At 46.0% G+C, this 22,507-nt stretch overlaps 1 protein-coding gene across 1 annotated transcript in view; it reads right to left on the minus strand.

Moving 5' to 3' along the window:
- LOC121275081 (cytoplasmic dynein 1 intermediate chain 2-like) overlaps window positions 1–22,507 on the minus strand; it is a gene marked incomplete at its 3' end in the record, with an annotated part of 161,157 nt that overhangs the window by 19,895 nt on the left and 118,755 nt on the right. Inside the window, exons 4-6 of the mRNA XM_041182488.1 lie at window positions 20,082–20,172; window positions 5,115–5,230; window positions 735–830 (exon numbers count right to left, since the gene is read on the minus strand). Of these exons, the coding sequence (XP_041038422.1) occupies window positions 735–830; window positions 5,115–5,230; window positions 20,082–20,172 (303 nt within the window). The remainder of the gene's footprint in view (window positions 1–734; window positions 831–5,114; window positions 5,231–20,081; window positions 20,173–22,507) is intronic.

Here is a 22,507-nt window from a genome sequence, read left to right on the forward strand (position 1 = left end):
AATCCTCCTGCAGTTTATGACTATCCTCCTCATTATTTACCACCCGACCAATTTTCATGTCATCTGGAAACTTCTTGATCATATCCCCTATATTTAAGTCCAAATCATTTATGTACATCACAAACAGCAAGGGACCCAGCACTGAACCCTGTGGAACTCCACTGGAAACAGACTTCCAATCACAGAAACATCACTCTACCATCACCCTCTGCTTCCTGCCTCTCAGCCAATTTTGGATCCAACCTGCCACTTTGCCTTGGATCCCATGGATCCAGTCCATGAGGGACCTTGTCAAAAGCCTTGCTAAAGTCCATGTAGACCACATCAAATGCATTACCCTCATCAACATCCCTGGTTACCACCTCAAAAATATTCCACCAAATTTGTCAAACATGACCTTCCCTTAACAAATCCATGCTGACTGTCCCTGATTAATCCATGTGTATCGAAGTGCAGATATGTTCTGTCCCTCAGAATTCTTTCTAGTAACTTCCCCACCACCGAGGTTAGACTGACTGGCCTGTAATTTCCTGGTCTATCCCTTCTTCCCTTTATTAATAACGTTACCAGTCCTCTGGCACCTCACCTGAGACCAGAGAGGATTTGATAGTTACTGAAAATTAATTCAGCAGACCAGAGTATCCTTTTCGACTCCAGTTGAAAATGTAATGAGGGTGTTCCTTGAATAACTTTGTTCATTGAAAAGCTAGTCTAGAGCAAATATCTGCAAATACCTTGGTCCTCTTCTTCAATCTCCTCCTGGGTTTCTGCAGGTGTCTCAGTGTCTGCTGGAGTCGATGCTTTTACAGGAACTGGTGCTTCTTCTACTGCTGCAGAAAGTAGGGGTATCAAAAAGCAAATCAATGCACAACAAATGTACACAAACTGAGCCTATACGGCACGGGTATATTAGAATGTGTATTTGTAATCCCTGCCCCCTGAAATCAATGCAATTCATTTATACTTAAAATCTTTATCCAAATACCATTGATAAGGTAATACAAGTTAAACACAACTTAACCTGAAAGGTGCGCAGAGAGAATTATACAGTCATTTGAACACTCTCCCTTCCACTTAAGATGTCTATTTTCTCTGTACTCATCAGACCCGAATGCCATACACCATTTCCTGGGTAACAGGGCAGTTGGGTGATATACTAGCAGGTTCCAATGCTGCCACTAAGTTGATTGCTAGGAAGTCCATGAGAGCACTGGCAAACTGGGCTTATTCTGATGATACTTGAGGTAGCAGCACATTTCAGCTTGCGAACTAATCTCCCTCACTTGGACAAATAAACACAGCAAGTCACTGGCTTGTCCTCAGCTGGAGCACTGTGTCCAGTTCTGGGCACCGCTCTTTAGGAAGGATGTGAAGTCTTTACAGAGAGAGTGCAGGAAAGATTCACGAGAATGGTTCCAGGGAGGAGGAACTTCAGTTACACGGTTGGATTGGAGATTTTCAGACTGTTTTCCATGGAGAAGGTTGAGAGGAGATTTGAGAGAGGTGTTCAAAATCATGAGGGGTCTGGATAGAGCAGATAGGGAGAAACTCTTCCCATTGGTGGAAGGATCAAGAACCAGAGGGCACAGCTTTAAACAAATTGGTAAAAGAAGCAAAAGTGATGTAAGGAGAAACGGTTTTACACAGAAAGTGGTTAGGATCTGGAATGCAGTGTCTGAGAGTGTGGGGGAGACAGGGTCAATCGAGTGGTTAGGATCTGGAATGCACTGCCTGACAGTGTGGTGGAGACAGGGTCAATCGAGTGGTTAGGATCTGGAATGCACTGCCTGACAGTGTGGGGGAGACAGGGTCAATCGAGTGGTTAGGATCTGGAATGCACTGCCTGAAAGTGTGGTGGGGACTTGGGTCAATCGAGTGGTTAGGATCTGGAATGCACTGTCTGAGAATGTGGGGGAGACAGGATCAATCGAGTGGTTAGGATCTGGAATGCATTGTCTGAGAGTGTGGTGGAGACAGGGTCAATCGAGTGGTTAGGGTCTGGAATGCACTGTCTGAGGGTGTGGGGGAGACAGGGTCAATCGAGTAGTTAGGATCTGGAATGCACTGTCTGAGAGGGTGGGGGAGACAGGGTCAATCGAGTGGTTAGGATCTGGAATGTGCTGCCTGAGAGTGTGGTGGAGACAGGGTCAATCGAGTGGTTAGGATCTGGAATGCACTGTTGGAGAGTGTGGTGGAGACAGGATCAATCGAGTGGGTTAGGATCTGGAATGCACAGCCTGAGAGTGTGGTGGAGACAGGGTCAATCGAGTGGTTAGGATCTGGAATGCACAACCTGAGAGTGTGGTGGAGACAGGGTCAATCGAGTGGTTAGGGTCTGGAATGCACTGTCTGAGGGTGTGGTGGGGACTTTGGTCAATCGAGTGTTTAGGGTCTGGAATGCATTGTCTGAGAGTGTGGTGGAGACAGGGTCAATCGAGTGGTTAGGGTCTGAAACGCACTGTCTGAGAGTGTGGTGGAGACAGGGTCAATCGAGTGGTTAGGGTCTGAAACGCACTGTCTGAGAGTGTGGTGGAGACAGGGTCAATCGAGTGGTTAGGGTCTGGAATGCACTGTCTGAGGGTGTGGTGGGGAGACAGGGTCAATCGAGTAGTTAGGATCTGGAATGCACTGTCTGTGAGTGTGGGGGAGACAGGGTCAATCGAGTGGTTAGGATCTGGAATGCGCTGTCTGAGAGTGTGGGGGAGACAGGGTCAATCGAGGCGTTAGGATCTGTAATGTGCTGCCTGAGAGTGTGGTGGAGACAGGGTCAATCGAGTGGTTAGGATCTGTAATGTGCTGCCTGAGAGTGTGGTGGAGACAGGGTCAATCGAGTGGTTAGGATCTGGAATGCACTGTCGGAGAGTGTGGTGGAGACTGGGTCAATTGAAGCATTGCGACTGTCTTTAGAATGAGATGTTATCTGAAGATGAAGAGCGTGGAGGGTTACTGGGGGAAGGTGGGAGAATGGTGCCAGGTGAATTGCTCATTCTGAGAGCCGGTGCAGGCGCAATGGGCTGAATGGCCTCCTACTGTGCTGTAACAATTCTGTGATTCTATTTTCAGCACTAAGAGAAACTTAAATATTGAAATAATTCCGAATGTGCGTCACTGCGGGTAGGATACCAACTTACATTTAGCCAGTTTTCACATGTCACATAGGGTGGGTGTCGCTCTCAATAGCCAAGGGCACCTATACCCACCTGCCCGCCAGTGGGAGCAGGGTCCTTGTTGCTAAAGGAGGCGTCTGTGACCCACCCTGTCCTGGCCCACCACGCTACAGCTAGAAAATTCCAGATGGCAACAGAAATGGGGTTGTAAAAGGGGGGATCCAGCAATGTAAAGATACATTTTGTTGGGCCTCCTCAGCACAGGCACTAGACTGTTCAAGCTCAGCGAGGGTGAAGTGATCAGCAAGTCAAACTCTCAGCAATGGCTTATGTACTACAGCCATCGCATGAACTGAGCAGTTCAGATTGTAGGTTTCCGAATCCTCTGGCAGATGCATTATAACAGAGGCCATCAATGTAAGATAGTCACTGATAAATCCAATAGGGAGCTCAGAAAAAGCTTCATCACCCAGAGAGCGGTGAGAACGTGGAACTCCCTACCACAGGGAGTGGCTGAAGTGGATATTATAGATGTTTTTAGTGGGAAACTAGACAAATATATGAGGGAGAACAGAATAGAGCTTTACAATGTTCGATTTAGATAAGGAAAGATGGAGGAGGGGGCAGGCTCGGGTGGAGAGCTGGTTGGGCTGAATGGCCTGTTTCTGTGCTGTCTGTTCTGTGTCACTGTAGCAGGTCACATTACAGTATGAACTGTTAGAATGAGAAAAACAGTCTGACTCCTGGTTGCCTGACAGAGGCGATATCATGCTTGGCTGGAAGTAAATGCCCCATCTAGGGCTGAACATTATGGGGCTGGCAGCAATGAGACAGAGGGTAGAAGGGTGAGTGGGGGGGGTTTGGGGGTGGGCTTTCCATTGCAGCACCCCCCACCCCCCATAGCATTTTGTCAGTGGTCCCCCCACGTAGAGGTTACCCGTAAGGGTCTCTTCCAGTTGCCACCCGGTATTTTAGCAGCAGGTGGACTCTCTGCTGCATGGGGAACCTGCCTGGTAACAAGCACCTGGATGAGCACTTGGCACCTCATAACATTCCAGGCTATGGGCCAAGTGCTGGTAAATGGGATTAGGTAGGTCAGTCAGGTGTTTCTCACGTGTCGGTGCAGACTCGATGGGCCGAAGGGCCCCTTCTACACTGTGATTCTGTGATCCCTGATGGTCTTCTTGTGGGCCGGGCACCTGTGGCGTATGGAGGGGTCTGGCTGCCCTGCTACAGCTCCCCACATGCCCTCACCACCCCCCCCAACAAACCATCTGGCTGGGGCAGGAATCCTGGCTGGCCCCAGCAACCCTGAGCCCACTTACCTCCTACCGAGGGTGACATCGGCTGTGGGGGCTGTCAAACAAGTGGTCACTGCTCCCTGTGGCTCTCTGATTGGCTGGCAGCTCTTGGAGGCGGGATCTCCTCCCTTCAAGGGACAGGAGTCTCAATGGCAGCTTGGCAATGAAATCCAGCTGGGGCTCCCTGAAACAGTCAAGGCAGGGTTGCCCCCCTCCCCACCCACCTGACCCCCTCGCACCCTTGTGGTCTGTTGTTGGGACCACCGCTCCCCTCGAATGCAATTTACTCCAGGCTCATTGCACAGCAGGAAATGTCCTTGTCCTGAATCAATGACACTGCACACAGCCAGAGAGGTGTTGAAGAAATTACTACATATCCAACTATTTAATGGCAAATAAGATTTCGAAGTCTTAGGCAGCCTGGTACTTGAATCTGCCAATTCCAGTCATGAGATTGGTCAGTTTTCACACCGGCCACTGGTAACAATGCTCTATGAAAACAAAGCTTCCTGACTCAGGGCTGAAGTAAACTAAACTGTGTGTCATTCTCCATCCAGTGCGTGTTTCTTGATGGTTAAAGCCCAGAGCAGCAAAATACCTGTCCAAGAAAACCCTGTTCACCGTAAAGGAAGAATTCATGGGGAAAAGGAAGCAAAAAGAATTATTAAAGGAGAAAATTACCGGAAAATGTATGGTCTGAGCCTACCTTCCTCTAGCTTTGCAACCACTGGTGTCTGGGTCTCCTTACAGTGCGCAAGACACTCACAAGGTGCGATATCCACATGGGTAATTCTGGCTATTCCTAGTTTCTGCAGGTGATGTCTGTATCAGGGATGATAAATGAAAATCACTGTGGTGCAGTGAGTAGTAAAGCAACAGTTAAACCCTGAAGCCTGCTCTGCTTCTATAGTAACTGCAGTGGAACACCCAAGGTCTATATTCTTCTTAACTGTCAGAATGTTACACAGTTCAGACAATTGTGTGAAATGCCATCTTGTTACATAACTTTTTTAGCTGTTTGCATTTTATATTTTATTGGTCAAAGCAACTACATGAATATTGAATGTTTGTATTTGCATTGTGTCTAGGGATATTGCTGCACCATACATACAAGATCAGAATTTGGATTATTCATTGATTTCCACTACCTATAAGATGTCCCCTCCTTTTTGGCGAATAATGGAGGTTCCACTGTTATGCAATACTATAAACTAACAATTGTTTGCCTACAGCAGTCTGCATGACAAACTGGTAGTCCCAATATACATCACACATGTAACATATATGTGTTTATAAATATGACATACATACCATATGAGCAGACAATAAGCACACATATTATACGTAGAACATTTTCATGTGGAGATCACATAACTAAACCAGCAGAAATACATACTTCAAACATCTGCCTTAAACCTTTCTGGAGCTGTTGTTGAATCTTTTGCCAAAGTGCACAATACAACTGTTTTTAGATCAGTTGCAGATCTTTGGCATGTTTGCCAGTTTAAATGCTGCAGTTTCTGTATATTAAAAAATCTTTGGATGGATTCTTTTCTTTAAAATAAAAATCGAGGTGCAACATCACAGAAAATGGCTGGTGAGTATTGTTACTTAGGACTGATTCTAAACAACTGGAAAATAAAAATATTAAGTATTAATGATAAGCAACAAGTGAGTAGCTGGTGAGTATTATCTTTTATCTTTAAGTAAGGTTTATTTCTACAAGTAAGCTGTTTTAATTCATGGTAGGATTTATCAGTATTAGTAAGGTTTAATAATAGCAGTAAAGTTGATTGCTATTGGTAAGGTTTATTAGCAGTAGCAAGGTTGACTAATAAATCGAGAAACAGCTGGGCTGCTCCAATCTCTGGGGTTCATATCCTGTGCTATGTGGGAACTCCAGGATGTTTCCAGTGTCCTGGACAACAATTTGTACAGGAAGCACCAGCAGTTGCAGCAGCCTGAGCTCTGGGTTTCAGAACTTGAGCAGTGTGTCCATGAAGTGGGGAGCTGTGTTTATGGATGTGGTCACTCACAGTTTAAGAGTATGTAAGGACAGAGGAATGGGAGACCACTAGGCAGTCAAAAAGGAACAGGCAGATAATGCAGGAGTCCCCGAATGCATCCCACCCTCTAACCAGTATTCAATTCTGAACACTAATGAGAGCAATTATTCATCTTGGGGGGTGCAGCCAGAGCCAAGTCCAAAAGGAAGAGTGGAAGAGCAATATTGATCGGTGATTCGATAGCTAGAGGAACAGACAGGCATTTCTGCAGCCAGAGCCCTGATTCCAGGAAGGTGTGCTGCCTCTCTGTTGCCAGGTTGAAGGATGTTACTGAGCAGCTGCAGATCACCCTGAGTGGGGAGAGTGAGCAGCCAGTGGTTGTGGTGCACTTTGACATGAAGAACATAAGAAGCAAGAGGGATGTGGTCCTGCAGTCTGAATTTAGGGAGCTAGGGAGGAAATTAGCAAGCAGGACCCCAAAAGTAGTAATCTCCAGATTATTCCCAGTACCATGTGCAGGTGAGTATAAGAATAGGGGGATAAAGCAGATGAAGGAGTGGCTAGAAAGATGGTTCAGGAGCAAAGGCTTGAGATTCTTGGTAAATTGGGACTGGCTCTGGGGGAGGTGGGACCTGGACAGACCGGAGAACAAAGCTGGAACTGAGTTCCTTGTGGGGCATTTTGCTCATGTTATTGGGAGGGTTTAAACTAACTGGACAGGGGTGTGGGAACCAGGAGAAAATATCAGAGAGGAATACCAGGGGGCATTGAATATTGGGAGAAATAAATAGCTCCAGAGTGGGGAATAATAAGTTAATAAATGGGGTCAGAGTAAAGGAGACAGTAATAGTCTAAATTAGGGTTACTGTGCATGTTTGTGAATGCACTGAGTGGGATTTGGTGAGTTACAGGCACAGATTGTCATGTGGAAATATGATGTTGTGGCTACAACAGAGACCTGACTCAAAGATGGCCAGAACTGGGTATGAAATATTCCTGGATACAAGGTGTTCTCCTGGATGCCTATGTAGGAGCCTTAGCCAATCAGATGGACAGAACAATGCCAGCACTGAATGAACATGCACACACCACCTGCCATAATGGACTCTCAGCATTTCAAGACCATTATTTATGACTCAATGTAGCAGTCTATTCCATGGATTGTATTTCACAAGCTTTCCTTATGCTAATTTTAACTCGTGGTTTAGTGTATATAGTCCTGACCTTGCTTCCCCTATCCTGGTCTTATATTAAAAACCGCTTTATATCCCCATTCAGTAGCTGTAAAAGATGGATAATAATTTCTCCTGCCTTTGTGCATAGCTCAATGAATTAAAATCTGAATTCATGATGACTGATTTTCTCTTCAATCCCTTCCACATTCTCAATCACTTTGCTGGTCTGGTACCTCAACTAGAAACATTACCAACATAAAGCAATATGACGGCTTTACAGAATCAGTCTCCCGTTCTTGCCCTTACATTTCTCACCCAGTGGTTTGTTTGCCTGACACTGTTTGCTCAATAACTACACTGACATCTCTTTCTTAACTTGTCTCATTTAATCATGTTCTCTTCATTTTTTAATCTTTACATTTTGCAATAAAAAAATCTCTTCCCATGTGTTTAGTCACTGAATTTTAACCCCTTAAAAAAATCTGCTATTTACTGGAAGCATTCTGACTCAATGAACATTAATTCCCAAATTAAACACTTATTGAAAGTTTCACGGTTTAGCTCAAGCTAATGGGGCTCTTTTATTTGCTCTGAGAGTTAGTCAAGTAATATAGTACACAGCAGAAAGGAGTAGAGGGTAGAGGATAGGTACCGCATTTCAGAATGAGTCTGAAGTTGAAGGACAGAGAGATCTGTATCCCATTGCAGCATCCTGAAGAGGTTAGCAGAGTAAACAGTGAAGTAGAAATGGGAAAAGTTAGTTTCATACACATTGAATCAAGCAACACAATCAGCAAAGGAAAAATCCACTGGCCCAGTCTGATTTTTTTGGGTTTGCAAATATAGAATAAAATGTTTTATATGACCAGACCCAATATCAAATAGTTACGTTTGGACACAAAGAATCTTTCAGATAAAGCTAAGTAACGTTATTTGATCAGTTCATTGATTTGGGTGTTCCGTGACTAAACTGGAGGTTGAAAAAGATTCCCTGATTTTTAAATTATTTCTCTCAGGGATTTAGGCAACATGGATTCCGAATCACCCTGAGAATATGAAGATTCCACCGATAGGCAATTGGAGCCACGTGCAAGTCAGACCAAGTAAAGGTGGCAGGTTCCCTTTTTCCTGGTACCAACCTACAAATTGCCCCGGTAGGATTTGTACTCTACCCCTGGGTTGCTGGTCCAGGACCATAAACACTGCCATGCTGTACCCCTTCAGGTCAAAAGGTGTTGGTACCACTGGATTTTCCAGCACTGTTCATGTTTAATAGTGAATTCACAGAAAAATCTGAACAAACGCAATAACCATTTCAGACTGCCTGATAAATTTTACACAATCATACGAATCAGAGATTAATGGCACTGTTACAGTGAGAAACAGTACTGAACAAATTTCAACTCTGACATCCTACAGTGGGGGAGTTTCATTTTGGGGAGTGGAAATAAGGATTAAAACATTAAATATCATTGAAGGGAAATTGCTAACAATTGCAATTTCTTTGATCCAAATTCGAGTAAATAAAAAATAAATTCCCCTTCCTCCCTGATTTTTTTTGACAGTAAAAATCTGTATTGAAATCAGGTGGTCAGATCACTGGGACCACAAAATACCCACCAGCAATTTCTTTTGAAAAATTAACAACAGAACGAAGTCAATCGACAGGGGTAATTTTTACTTACCTGACACAGCAGGTCAGTCAGAAAGTCACCGGGAAGCTGTAATTCAGCATCCCCCACGTGCTGGGGAGGTTGATTGGAGGGGGTTCATTCCTGGGTGGAGGTCGGGGGCTTGGGGTGAGTTTTGGAGGCTTTGGAAGTATAGGGGAAAATTACAGGTCTGCAAGGATGGAGGTGGAGAGAGCGTTGGGGGCAGTGGGGAGATTGGAGGCCTCCTGATGAGGTTTAAGGCCCTTGAGGTGGGGTGGTTGTGGAGGGGTTGTCCGGGCCTGGTGATGGGGGCCAGGCTGGAGGGGTGGATATGGAGGTTCGGTGCTGGGAGGTGGGAATCTGAGCTTGGCGATGGGCCGAGGGTCTAACAGGTAGCCTGACTGATAGCAAACAGACACAGTAAGGGCTTATTACAAGGGTGATGAAGTATAAAAGTAGAGAGGTTTTGTTACAGCTGTACAGAGCATTGGTGAGACCACACCTACAGTACTGTGTACAGTTTTGATCTCTGTATTTAAGGAGGGATATACTTGCATTGGAAGCAGTTCAGAGAAGGTTCACTCGGCTGATTCCTGGGCTGAAGGGGTTTGTGTTATGAGGAAAGGTTGAGCAGCTTGGGCCTAGACCCATCGGAGTTTAGAAGAACGAGAGGTGATCTTATTGAAACATATCAGATTCTGAGGGGGGGGGGGCTTGACAGGGTGGATGCTGGGAGAATGTTTCCCCTCATGGGAGAGTCTAGAACCGGGGGTGGGGAGACACAGTTTCAGAATAAGGAGTCTCCCATTTCAGATGGGGATGAGGGGGAATTTCCTCTCTCAGAGGATCATTAGTCGATGGAATTCTCTCCCCCAGAGAGCAGTGGAGGCTGGGTCATCGAATATATTCAAGGCTGAGTTACAGGTTTTTAATGGACAAGGGAGTCGAGGGTTATGGGGGATGGGCAGGAAAGTGAAGTCAAGGCCACAATCAGATCAGCCATGGTCGTATCGAATAGCGGAGCAGGCTTGAGGGGCTGAATGGCCTACTCCTCTTTCTATTTCCTGACAGTGGGAAATGGGGACTGGAACATTGCAGTGGAGGGGTGGTTTAACAGTGGGAGTGTGGGAAAGGGATCGGTATGACAGTGGGATTGGAAGCCTGAGGGTGTTGTCTGGTGTTGGGGGGGGGGGGGGGTGAGGAGAAGGGGCTGCCTGATCACAAAGCTTCCTCAGACAGGTACAAGCATCAGGAGAGAAGTGTGAAGGTACTCACTTCCTGCATCTCACTCCTTGTCTAGATGAAATTGCCAGGTAGAAACAGTTAAAGTAAAAAACCTGAATGACAGTTAGGCTCGCAGCCTTAACATCATCTTTAAAGTTTCAATCTGCCTCAGTTAAAGCCAGAAGTGGACACGCTGGAGGTGAGTCTGGGTTAGAAAACAACAGCCTTCTCAGACGTTAACCACCCTTGGCCAATCCCCACAAAGCCCAACACCCAACTCAACACCTGCCTGTTTGTTTAGGTTAAAATTCCCCCCCCATCAACAACCCATCTTCATTTGGTTAAAACGAACTGCCTAAACTCAAATTCTCGATGGTTCTGGCATAAGTCAGAGCCCATTCCAACAATTTATCCCTTTTGTGCAATGGGGAGAGAGAAGAGCATCACATTTAAATTGCAAATAGCAAGAGGCTGCATTTATATCTATCGTAAAACTCGGCCAAGCACTTCCTGCAAATGCACAGCTGAGTCAGTCTATGCAGTGAATGGGTGGAGATAGGAGTTCACTTTCAGGGGAAGGAGTTGAATGTGCTTCCCTAGTTACAGTCTATTAATAGATCAGTCTTCAGTGTACAAAACTTCACTGATTATGACAGTATTATTTTTGACATTTATTTGTGGAGAGTTGTATTTAAGGTCACATGTTACAAATGACTACATAAAGAAATTCTGTTTTTTAAATAGTTATTGAATAATAAAAAATTGACCGGGAGGAGTGTGAAGCAGATCAGGATCGTTGTGAAACAGACCTGGAGGAGTGTGAAGCAGGTCAGCATTACTGTGAAGCAGACCGGGAGGAGTGTGAAGCAGGTCAGCATCACTGTGAAGCAGATTGGGAGGAGTGTGAAGCAGGTCAGCATCACTGTGAAGCAGATTGGGAGGAGTGTGAAGCAGGTCAGCATCACTGTGAAGCAGACCGGGAGGAGTGTGAAGCAGATCAGGATCGTTGTGAAACAGACCTGGAGGAGTGTGAAGCAGGTCAGCATCACTGTGAAGCAGACCGGGAGGAGTGTGAAGCAGGTCAGCATCACTGTGAAGAAGATTGGGAGGAGTGTGAAGCAGGTCAGCATCACTGTGAAGCAGACCGGGAGGAGTGCGAAGCAGATCAGGATCGTTGTGAAACAGACCTGGAGGAGTGTGAAGCAGGTCAGCATCACTGTGAAACAGATTGGGAGGAGTGTGAAGCAAGTCAGCATCACTGTGAAGCAGATTGGAAGGAGTGTGAAGCAGGTCAGCATCACTGTGAAGCAGACCAGGAGGAGTGAAAAGCAGGTCAGCATCACTGTGAAACAGATTGGGAGGAGTGTGAAGCAGGTCAGCATCACTGTGAAGCAGATTGGGAGGAGTGTGAAGCAGGTCAGCATCACTGTGAAGCAGACCGGGAGGAGTGCGAAGCAGATCAGGATCGTTGTGAAACAGACCTGGAGGAGTGTGAAGCAGGTCAGCATCACTGTGAAGCAGACCGGGAGGAGTGTGAAGCAAGTCAGCATCACTGTGAAGAAGATTGGGAGGAGTGTGAAGCAGGTCAGCATCACTGTGAAGCAGATTGGGAGGAGTGTGAAGCAGGTCAGCATCACTGTGAAGCAGACCGGGAGGAGTGTGAAGCAGGTCAGCATCACTGTGAAACAGATTGGGAGGAGTGTGAAGCAAGTCAGCATCACTGTGAAGCAGATTGGAAGGAGTGTGAAGCAGGTCAGCATCACTGTGAAGCAGACCAGGAGGAGTGAAAAGCAGGTCAGCATCACTGTGAAACAGATTGGGAGGAGTGTGAAGCAGGTAAGGATCACTGTGAAGCAGACCGGGAGGAGTGTGAAGCAAGTCACAGTCACTGCTAAGCAGACCGGGAGGAGTGTGAAGCAGGTCAGCATCACTGTGAAGCAGATCGGGAGGAGTGTGAAGCAGGTAAGGATCACTGTGAAGCAGACCAGGAGAAATGTGAAGCAGGTCACCATCATTGTGAAGCAGATCGGGAGGAGTGTGCAGGCCAGGATCACTGCGAAGCAGACTGGGAGGAGTGGGAAGCAGGCCAGGATCACTGCGAAGCAGACTGGGAGGAGTGGGAAGCAGGCCAGGATCACTGCGAAGCAGACTGGGAGGAGTGGGAAGCAGGTTAGATTCACTGTGAAGCAGACCAGGAGAAGTGTGAAGCAGGTCAGCATCATTGTGAAGCAGACTGCTGCTCTAAATTCATGTAGCCCCTATAAATTCTGCGGGCTTTTCTTTAGCCCCTTTAGTCTTTACTTGCTCTATCTCACCCCCATCTCCCGTAGGATTTTAGGAGTTTCCTCAACCCTCAGCTTCCTTACGAGCTCAGTCCATGTGTAAAGTTATGAATATGACATGCCTTTACTGGGCATGACACTGGTCAGTCTTTATTGTTTTAAGTAGTAAGTTTTATTATCTGATAGTGGAATGGTTAGGTAATGCACGTCCTGTTCCATGTGGGAACTCCTGTGTCCTGGATAACCATATTTTCAGGCAAGTGTCGTCAGCTGCAGCAGCTCGAGTGCTGGATTTCAGAGCTTGAGCAGCAGCTGGCATCACTGTGGCACATTTGTGAAGTTCAAAGCTTTGTGGGTAGTACATTTACAGATGTGGCCACTCCGCAGTTTAGGATTATGTAGGGAGTGAGGGGCTGAGTGACCACCAGGCAGCCAAAAAGAAAGGGGCAGGTAGTGCAGGATTACCCTGAGTGCATCCCACTCTCCAGCTAGTACTCAGGTCTGAAATACCTGGGGAGTGCAACCAGAGACAAGACCTTGGTACCACAACTGGTTCAGCTGTACAGGGAGGGGTGCAGGATGAAGTTTGGAAAAACAGTAGTGACAGGGAATTCAATAGGGATTTCTGTAACTGCAGACGTGAATCCAGGATGATATGTTGCCTCCCTGGTGTCAGAGTCAAGGGTATCACTGAATAGCTTCAGAGTAACCTGAGGGGTGAGGGTGAACAACCAGGAGTCATGGTCCACACTGGTACCCATAACATAGGTAGAAAGAGGGATGTGGTCCTGCAGTCAGAATTTAGGGAATTAGCAAGTAGGACCTCAAAAGCAGTAATCATGTTGCTATCATATGCAAATGAATATAGGAATAGGGGGATGGGGCAGATGAACATGTGTCTGGAGAGATGGTGCAGAGGGAGGGCTTTAGATCCCTGGGCCATTGGGACTAGTTCTGGGGGAAATGGGGCCTGTACAAGCTGGATGGATTGCACCTGAACATAGCCGGGACTAATTTCCTTATGGGGCCATCTGCTAGTACTATTGGGAAGCATTTCACTAACTTGGCAGGGGTGTGGGAACCAGCAGGTAATACTGGACAGGTATACCAAGTGGCAAAGAATATTGGGAGAGACAGATAGCACTCAAGTAGGAAACAGTAAGATTTCAGGTATGTTCAGCGTAAGAGAGTGTGTAATAAACTGTCGCTTGGCGGTGTAGAACTTGAATCTAGCTGAAGAGAGATATGTTGCCGAAGCTTTTGATCTTGCACTCATCAGGACAAATGCAAGAATGTCAAATTTCAAACAATCACAACAATTTATACTACAGGAGAAAAGGGTGCTGATTGGTTGGCAAGTTGACTTTGATTGGGCCAGGTGTTGCCATGGAGAAAGCACCGGGGAACAATGGGTTCCCCAAGCTCCCGGGTAATTCAAAAAAGGCACAAGGCTTGAACATATTCCTTTTGTTTGCAGAGAACAAGCCCCTGTGTATGAATGTATGTTGTTTCTAGCAAGTGTAAATGAGTCCCATTAGAAGCTTGACTGATTATTGTAAATTGGGTGTTAGTGTAGATGTTAGCACACTCAGGATTGTTCAGCAAGTGCTGCCCAATCACAGGATCACATCTAACTGCAGACAGTTTATTTTGGGTTTTGCAAGCACTGGCTGGTTGAGTAGGATCTGTATTCTGCCTATTCCGACTAACTAAAGAAACATGCTGTTTGATTTAATCAGCCAATTGCTGGGACACATGGCATTGCACAGACACTGAAATTCATACAGGACGATGCTCAATTGCGTGGTAGGCAGAATGTCTTTTTGGACTGATGACAGCATCATGTTAGTGGAAAATACCACTCGTGTATCCACTGTGTAGCAGCAGCGTGAAACAGCTTGCTTAACTTGTTGTTCAAGTTTTTGAGATACTTTGCTTTTCCAGGGTAATCTGAAGTAAACCGGACACTTTCCAGGTCTGAAGAAGGCTGTCTTTGGCCTATTTGTGGATTTGCGCGATGCACAGTGAACAATGACCTGATCAGGATAGCCACTGCCCTACAGTTTAGCTTTGATGTGCTCTATTTCTGCATCAAGCTTGCAAGGTGAGCAAATGGATGGGGCCCTATTTACAAATTGGATGAGGCCAATCTTAGAGCGTGTGCAGCCAAATGAATCCCAATGTGTATCCTGACTGGTGAAGATAGGCTTGGGAATGACAGTAGTGGAGAAGCCATTAGCGGATTTCTCCACTAGCACGTTGAAGCAAGTTGAGACTGCTCGATTGTAAAAGTGAATTTGATCGCAGGATGAAGTGGAACACATGGCTGTAGATTCAAAGATCACAAACGTATCATCGATGTATCAGAAATATGCATAGGGTAGGAGCTTAGGGCTCATTCCATCAAAACACATTTCCCCTGGAAACCAATGAAAATGTTAGCGAGTGCTGGACCTTGAGGGGTTCCCGTGGTTACACCATCTGTTTGAGCACGGTGGAAGATTCATGAAGAATCTGAAGGGATACATGCACCGGACATATTGCGAGCAATGCCTTGTCTATGTGTTCATTCAACGTTGTGAGCTTATTTGTGAGTGTGCCGCTGAAGGAAGCCATCGTCATTTGCACCACATTGCTCAGTCACAGCCAGAAAGACACACACCATTTTCTGTATCAGTATTGATTGAACATACGAACTTAGCAACTCATGCAGTTGAGTTTAGTGTTAATGACACCATGCATGCCCAAAGGGAAGACAAATGGTATAGACTGGCATTGATTTGACTACTTTTGTCTTACTTGCAAGCTTTCACTTACCATATAGTCCAGCCTCAGCTGTGACTATACGGAGAAACGTCTGCATCTATACCTTAAACCTTTTTTGTCCCCAGAATCATTGTTCATCCAACCTGTCCCAAAGCACTTGCACTGTTCACAACATCTTATATGACATTGCTCACCTTCCTATTCTCCACCAGCAAGTGCAAAATGCAAAGACATACCGTGTATGTAGGGGGTAGGAGGTCCTCCAGACAGTAGCTCAAGAGGCAGTAGGAAGTAATATAATGGCAGAGGTCAATGCCAGGACTATTGCTCCAAGAACATGGATACAGTGCAAGAAGTTTAACAATCTCACGAGTTGAGGTGAATGCATGCATCTCCAAATGGAATATCCGATCAACTGCAGCACCAACTCAGCCACTGTTCAACTCACGACACTCCATCACCCACATGCCAACAATCTCCATCAGTCAGAACTCATATCTACCATTCATATGCTTCACCTCACTGTCAGACACTTAGCACCTCTGCAAACCTTGCACTCACAGCTCACACACACTGGGAGCTATTCAACCATGACAGCCACATCATCCAAACATGCTGCAGGAAACTCACTGACACAATTCACTCTTTCTTGCAGAACAATGTGGTACATAACAGGAGATAGTAGCAAAGAACTAGAGGACAAGCACATCTGCATGGTAAAACCCCTGGAGGAGACAGTGCTTTGGACAGCATTGAGGCAGTGGTCGCTGACGGGCTGAATGAGGATATCTGCGTACATAATCCTCTTTCTCTCATCCCACTTCTCACTCACCCCCTCAGCCTCTTTCCATTTACAAACTGCACATGGTGCAGGCATGCACACACTTACCTACCCTTCTCCCCTCACCACAATCCAGTCCTTGTACATTTCTCATTTCAGAAACCTGAAGCTAGGACCGTGTCCAGTCAGTGGAGGAAGAGGGAGAAGGTAATGAAAATAAAGAGACTCCTGTTACACCCACAGCCACCATCTCAGAGGCTGACAATCTTTGTATTTTAGAAGCTAGAAGACAGGGGGGATCTGCATGTGGTGAGACACTGGGCACAAGTACACAGGGCACAGGGCAAGGGGAAAGAATAGCATAGGTACCAGCTCACTGGAGGGCAAGGCAGTCCACCAGTTCTCCTGCAGGGGAATCAGATGAAGCCTTTGATGGGCCAGGTTACAGAAGGAGGCTGATGGGCGGACGCACTGAGAGGCTCAGTGCAGTGGAAAGCAGGCCAGAAAACCAGGACTCAGTGTCAAGGAGCATCGAGCAACTGTGCAATTGGCTTTGCACAGAACCTGGAGCCTGTCACTTCCAACATGAAACGTGAGGTCACCTCCAGCAGCAGAACTTTGGAACTGACCATGATCCAGTGTCTGACGGCCAATGTCTCAGTTCCCATTCTCAGAGCTGCTTGTGGGTGTCCTACAAGACTATGTGCAGTCACACCCAGTGAAAGTCAGCAGCCTTCCATCTGCCATACCCTAGTCACTGGGCTAGCACTGTATAGGAGCACTGGAACAGGCAAAGGCACTTGCAGGACAGGCATTGAGTGTTTTTGTCTGCATTATGCCATGATTTCACTATAGAGAATGGACTGAAACCTGCATTTGCTGGTGGTTTTAATTGTTGTGCTATCAGAAAGAGGACAATGCGATGGTGAGTGACAGAGGAAAGGTAATGAGTGTGGTACTGTTGGTGAATGGGAAGGTGTGGTTGAGATTACTGGTACTGCTTATGAAGCAGACAGAAAGGGACTGTCTCTGTTGGACAGCATGTTGCAGCTGAGTAGTGCAGTGGAAGCATTGCTTCAGGTTGCAGATGGTGCGCTTTATAACCTGTGATAATATTTCTCGTGCTTGCATGGCCTTCACTGTGTACCTGCTGTGCATGTGTGTGAAAGCTCCAGACCAGAGTCAGCAGCCGTGTGATGAATGCCTAACACTTGCTGCCCAGTGGCCACTTCTCACAGATCTGCCTCTAACTTGTTTACCACACCCCCCAAGTCACAGAGTCACCAACTCAACCAATCGACCCCTTAATATCTTGAAAACTTTGATCAAATCACCTCTTAACCTTTTAAATTCCAGGCAACATAAGCCTATTTTGTGTAATCCCGTCACACAATTTAACCTTTGGAGGCCAAGTATCATTTCAGTGAAGCTACACTACACTCCCTCCAAGGCCAACATGTTATTCCTAAGGTGTGGTGCCCAGAACTGCCTGGATACTCCCTGGTTACACCACATCTGTATAGCTGAAGTGTGACTTCTATCCTCTTGTATTCTAATCCTCTAGATATAGACCTCAGCATCCCATTAGCCTTTTGAATTATTTTCTGTTCTGTGCCTTTTCATGACATTTTAATGATCTTCACATCCGTCTTCACCCAAGAGAATGAGGATGAAGGTATGGAACTCGGGGAGAGAGACTGCAAGGTTCTTAAGCAAATTGAAATCGGGAGTGACAAGGTATTGGAGGTGTTGGCAGGCTTAAAAGTGGACAAATCTCCAGGTCCAGATGATGTGTTCCAGACTGCTGAGGGAGGCAAGGGAGGAGATCACAGGGGCTCTGACCCGAATTTTTAATTTCTCTCTGGCCACGGGGGAGGTGCCAGAGGACTGGAGAACAGCTAATATGGTTCCGCTATTTAAGAAGGGTTGTAGAGATAAGCCAGGGAACTACAGGCCAGTGAGTCTCACGTCAGTGTTTGGGAAACTATTGGAGAAAATTCTGAAGGAGAGAATCTATCTCCACTTGGAGAGGCAAGGTTTGATCAGGGATAGTCAGCATGGCTTTGTCAGAGGGAGGTCATGCCTAACAAATTTGATTGAATTTTTTGAGGAAGTGACCAGGTGTGTAGGTGAGGGTGGTGTAGTTGATGTAGTTTATATGGATTTCAGCAAAGCCTTTGACAAGGTCCCACATGGGAGACTTATAAAGAAGGCAAATGCACATGGGATACAGGGTAACTTGATAAGGTGGATTCAGAATTGGCTTAGTTATAGGAGGCAGAGGGTGATGACAGAAAGATGCTTTACTGACTGGAAGCCAGTGTCCAGTGGCGTACCACAGGGATCTGTGCTGGGTCCCCTATTATTTGTCATTTATATAAACGACATAGATGACTATGTGGGGGGTAGGATTAGTAAGTTTGTGGATGACACAAAGATTGGCCGGGTGGTTAACAGTGAGGTTGAGTGTCTTGGGCTACAGGAAGATATAGACGGGATGGTCAAATGGGCAGATAAGTGGCAGATGGAATTTAACCCTGAAAAGTATGAGGTGATACACTTTGGAAGGAGTAATTTGACAAGCAAGTATTCAATGAACGGCATGACACTAGGAAGTTCTGAGGAACAAAGGGACCTTGGCGTGTGTGTCCATAGATCGCTGAAGGTGGAGGGGCATGTTAGTGGGGTGGTGAAAAAGGCATTTGGGACACTTGCCTTTATCAATCGAGGCATAGATTACAAAAGCAGTGAGATCTTATTGAAGTTGTATAGAACCTTGTTGAGGCCACAGCTGGAGTACTGTGTGCAGTTCTAGTCGCCACATTATAGGAAGGATGTGATTGCACTGGAGAGGGTGCAGAGGAGATTCACCAGGACGTTGCCTGGGATGAAACATTTAAGTTATGAAGTGAGGTTGGATAGACTTGGGTTGTTTTTGTTGGAACAGAGAAGACTGAGGGGTGACCTGATCGAGGTGTACAAGATTATGAGGGGCATGGACAGGGTGGATAGGGAGCAGCTGTTCCCCTTAGTTGAAGGGTCAGTCACGAGGGGACACAAGTTCAAGGTGAGGGGCAGGAGGTTTAGGGGGGATGTGAGGAAAAGCTTTTTTACCCAGAGGGTGGTGAGGGTCTGGAATGCGCTGCCTGGGAGGGTGGTGGAGACGGGTTGCCTCACATCCTTTAAAAAGTACCTGGATGAGCACTTGGCACTTCATAACATTCAAGGCTATGGGCCAAGTGCTGGTAAATGGGATTAGGTTGGTAGGTCAGGTGTTTCTCACATGTCGGTGCAGACTCGATGGGCCGAAGGGCCTCTTCTGTACTGTGACTCTGTGGTCTGTCTACATGGACTCCCATGTCTCTGGGGCTTCTGCTGTTTGCAGGTTTTCACCATTTTGCAAGTATCCTGTTCTGTCTTTTTGAAGTCCAACTACATTCTTGACAGCCCAGCACCCCAGTTGTTTGTTTTTTTGCTGGTTTATGTAGCATTTTACCTGATGCTTCTGGCAGCAGGGGGATGGGTATCCAAAATCATCTGAATTGTTGCCAAGTTTTCATTCAACTTGGTCCATCATCTGAACCATCAGAAGCTGCACCAAATTCAATGAACATAGCAAACCATCAATGAACTATTTTGGCTCTTGCTTCACAGCTTAGAGTACGCTTGTATTTCACTAAAGAGTAAACGTTCACTGGGAAAAAGATGTCTGGAGTGAGGATTTGAAACAAAAGGAAAACTACAGCTAACAAACAAGAAAAGTGACGAAAATTTGGAATTGTCTTACCGGGCTCCAACTGTCCCCTCCACAGATTCCTGACTCTCAGATTCACTCGGCGTTCCCAGCGATTTGTTCGATGGGGAAATAGGAGAATGGACTAAATAATTGAAGAAACAGGTGTCCCCAGTTACTGTCCACAGTGGCTGCATTATTAATGATGGTCACTAATTCAATTCAATTAAATGGGAATTGTTAGATAAAAACATTATGGAGAAATTAAACAGAAAAAGGAATGAAAGTTAAAACACACAGAGAAGGAAGAAAATAACATTTGTTAAAAACTGTCCAAAGAAGAGGCTGTATTGTAATAGTTAGCAAGACAGCCCCAGTAATGGTGAGCGTATGGTAACTTACACAAGATATAGGTACGGAGGTAGAGTGTTCACACTGATAACCTGATAGACTTCAGCTACTGAATTGGAAAAATCAATCCACGTCACAGATAATTAGACAATTTATGTTTGAAATGATTGCTTTTAACTGAATTTTTAGGCAATTTGTTCCATTGAAGTCTCATTGCATTTTTCTCTCAGACCTTCACTTCATCCTCTAATTGTGTGTGCTTTCATGTGAAGACCCCAGTTTTAAATTGATGGTGTCTTTGAAAGGTGGTCACAAGCAGCAGGTACCTGGGTGTGCTGGAGGGGAGGAGTTAAAAATAAAATTATAACCAACTGCTGAGTGCTGCGGACAGTTTTGATCTCTGTATTTAAGGAGGGATATACTTGCATTGGAAGCAGTTCAGAGAAGGTTCACTCGGCTGATTCCTGGGGTGAAGGGGTTTGTCTTATGAGGAAAGGTTGGGCCTAGACCCATCGGAGTTTCGAAGAACGAGAGGTGATCTTATTGAAACATATCAGATTCTGAGGGGGGGCTTGACAGGGTGGATGCTGGGAGAATGTTTCCCCTCATGGGAGAGTCTAGAACCGGGGGTGGGGAAACTCATTCGTGTGGGATTCCTGGTCCCGAAAGCTCCCCCTGCCTCTCGGGCTATTATTGCTAAGGACTGGCAGCAGCAGGTCAGGCAAGAACCCAGTGATAAGGAAAAAAGACAGGAAAGCAAGCCACACCAGATAGCTGACACAGCTCTCACAACAGAGGCCTGGCCTTAGAGAAAGTCACGTCATTGCTTTCTGGGAGAGACACCAAAAGGTAAAGGAGAGCATGTCATATACATATATTAGAGAAAACATCTCACAAAAATTTCACTCAGAAAACTACCTTTCTGAAAATGTTATTAAAGGTAATTTAATTGTTAGCAAGGGCTCTATCGATCTCCTACAATTATCCCTAAATGTCATTCATTCTCTTGTTCCTTGTAATTTGGATTAGTTATCCTACCTCCTGTTTTTCCACATACAATCACTGGGATACTCCATTCAACATGATACTCAAAAGAGTCTTCAGAAAATCAAAGATGAGGGAGGCTAGATGATTGGTCTAGCGATTTTTCCCGTAGAAACCTACAGTTCCACACTCACAGTGTCTCATTGCACTCTGAATGACTCAAGAATTATTGCCTCCATTCCCTGATCCAGAGCATATAGCAGGGAGTTAATCGTGTAAGAAGTCCTGAACTGGCCTTTTCCCACTTCATCCCCATGACTCAGAGCTGTAAGTTAACTGAAAGTAATTCTCTTGATTAACTTTTTCCAACTTACCCCATAAATTTCTACCTCTTTTCCCTCTCACTCACCTCCTTTCAAGGCTGAGGAGTCCTTTCCCATAATTCAAGGCAATGATACTCATGCTCAGCGTCCTGACCCTCCTGTACATCACTTCCACAACCAAGGTGTTTCACTTGTGCCTCAATGATGAGAAACAGACACAGTATTCAAGATGCAGCCCGAGTAGAGCACTATACAGCTTTGCAGGCACAGCCTCCAAACTAAATTCCACTCAGGGGGCTGAAGACAATTTTGGGGGCGGGGGAGGGTGTGTGTGTGTGTGTGTGTGCTGGAAAGAGGGAGGCAGCTACGAAGCTGAAGACATTTCATTTTGGAAATTTGGAGATGTGGCCTTTACACAACTGCACTCGAGGTGCACAGGCGCTTTCTCACCTGGAGCTGACAGATATTTGAATTCTGGAAGTCAGGCCCTGCAGCATTGGAGGGCTCGCAGTAAATGATGTGAGCGGTGTGGCTGCCAAGGAGGCAACACATGATGACCAAGTCACGGGAAGATGCAGGACTGCATGTTTCCCTTACCTGCACCAAATGAATATAGCTGGGTGGGTGTGCACTGTCCCAACAGGATCCACCCAGTTCACACGGCAAGAGCTCGGTCAGGTCATTTTCCACTTACACTCAGGCCAGAGCTGCCGAGGGATTGGTGGCAAATGACAGAAAGACCGAGCCCGTAAGCGATGGGTCTACTAACCCTCTGAATTCTCTCTCAGTCCAGGAGACCCAGACAATTGCAGGCTGATTCAA

Source organism: Carcharodon carcharias (assembly GCF_017639515.1).
Source record: "Carcharodon carcharias isolate sCarCar2 chromosome X unlocalized genomic scaffold, sCarCar2.pri SUPER_X_unloc_16, whole genome shotgun sequence".
In the NCBI taxonomy this organism is placed as follows: Eukaryota; Metazoa; Chordata; class Chondrichthyes; order Lamniformes; family Lamnidae; genus Carcharodon; species Carcharodon carcharias.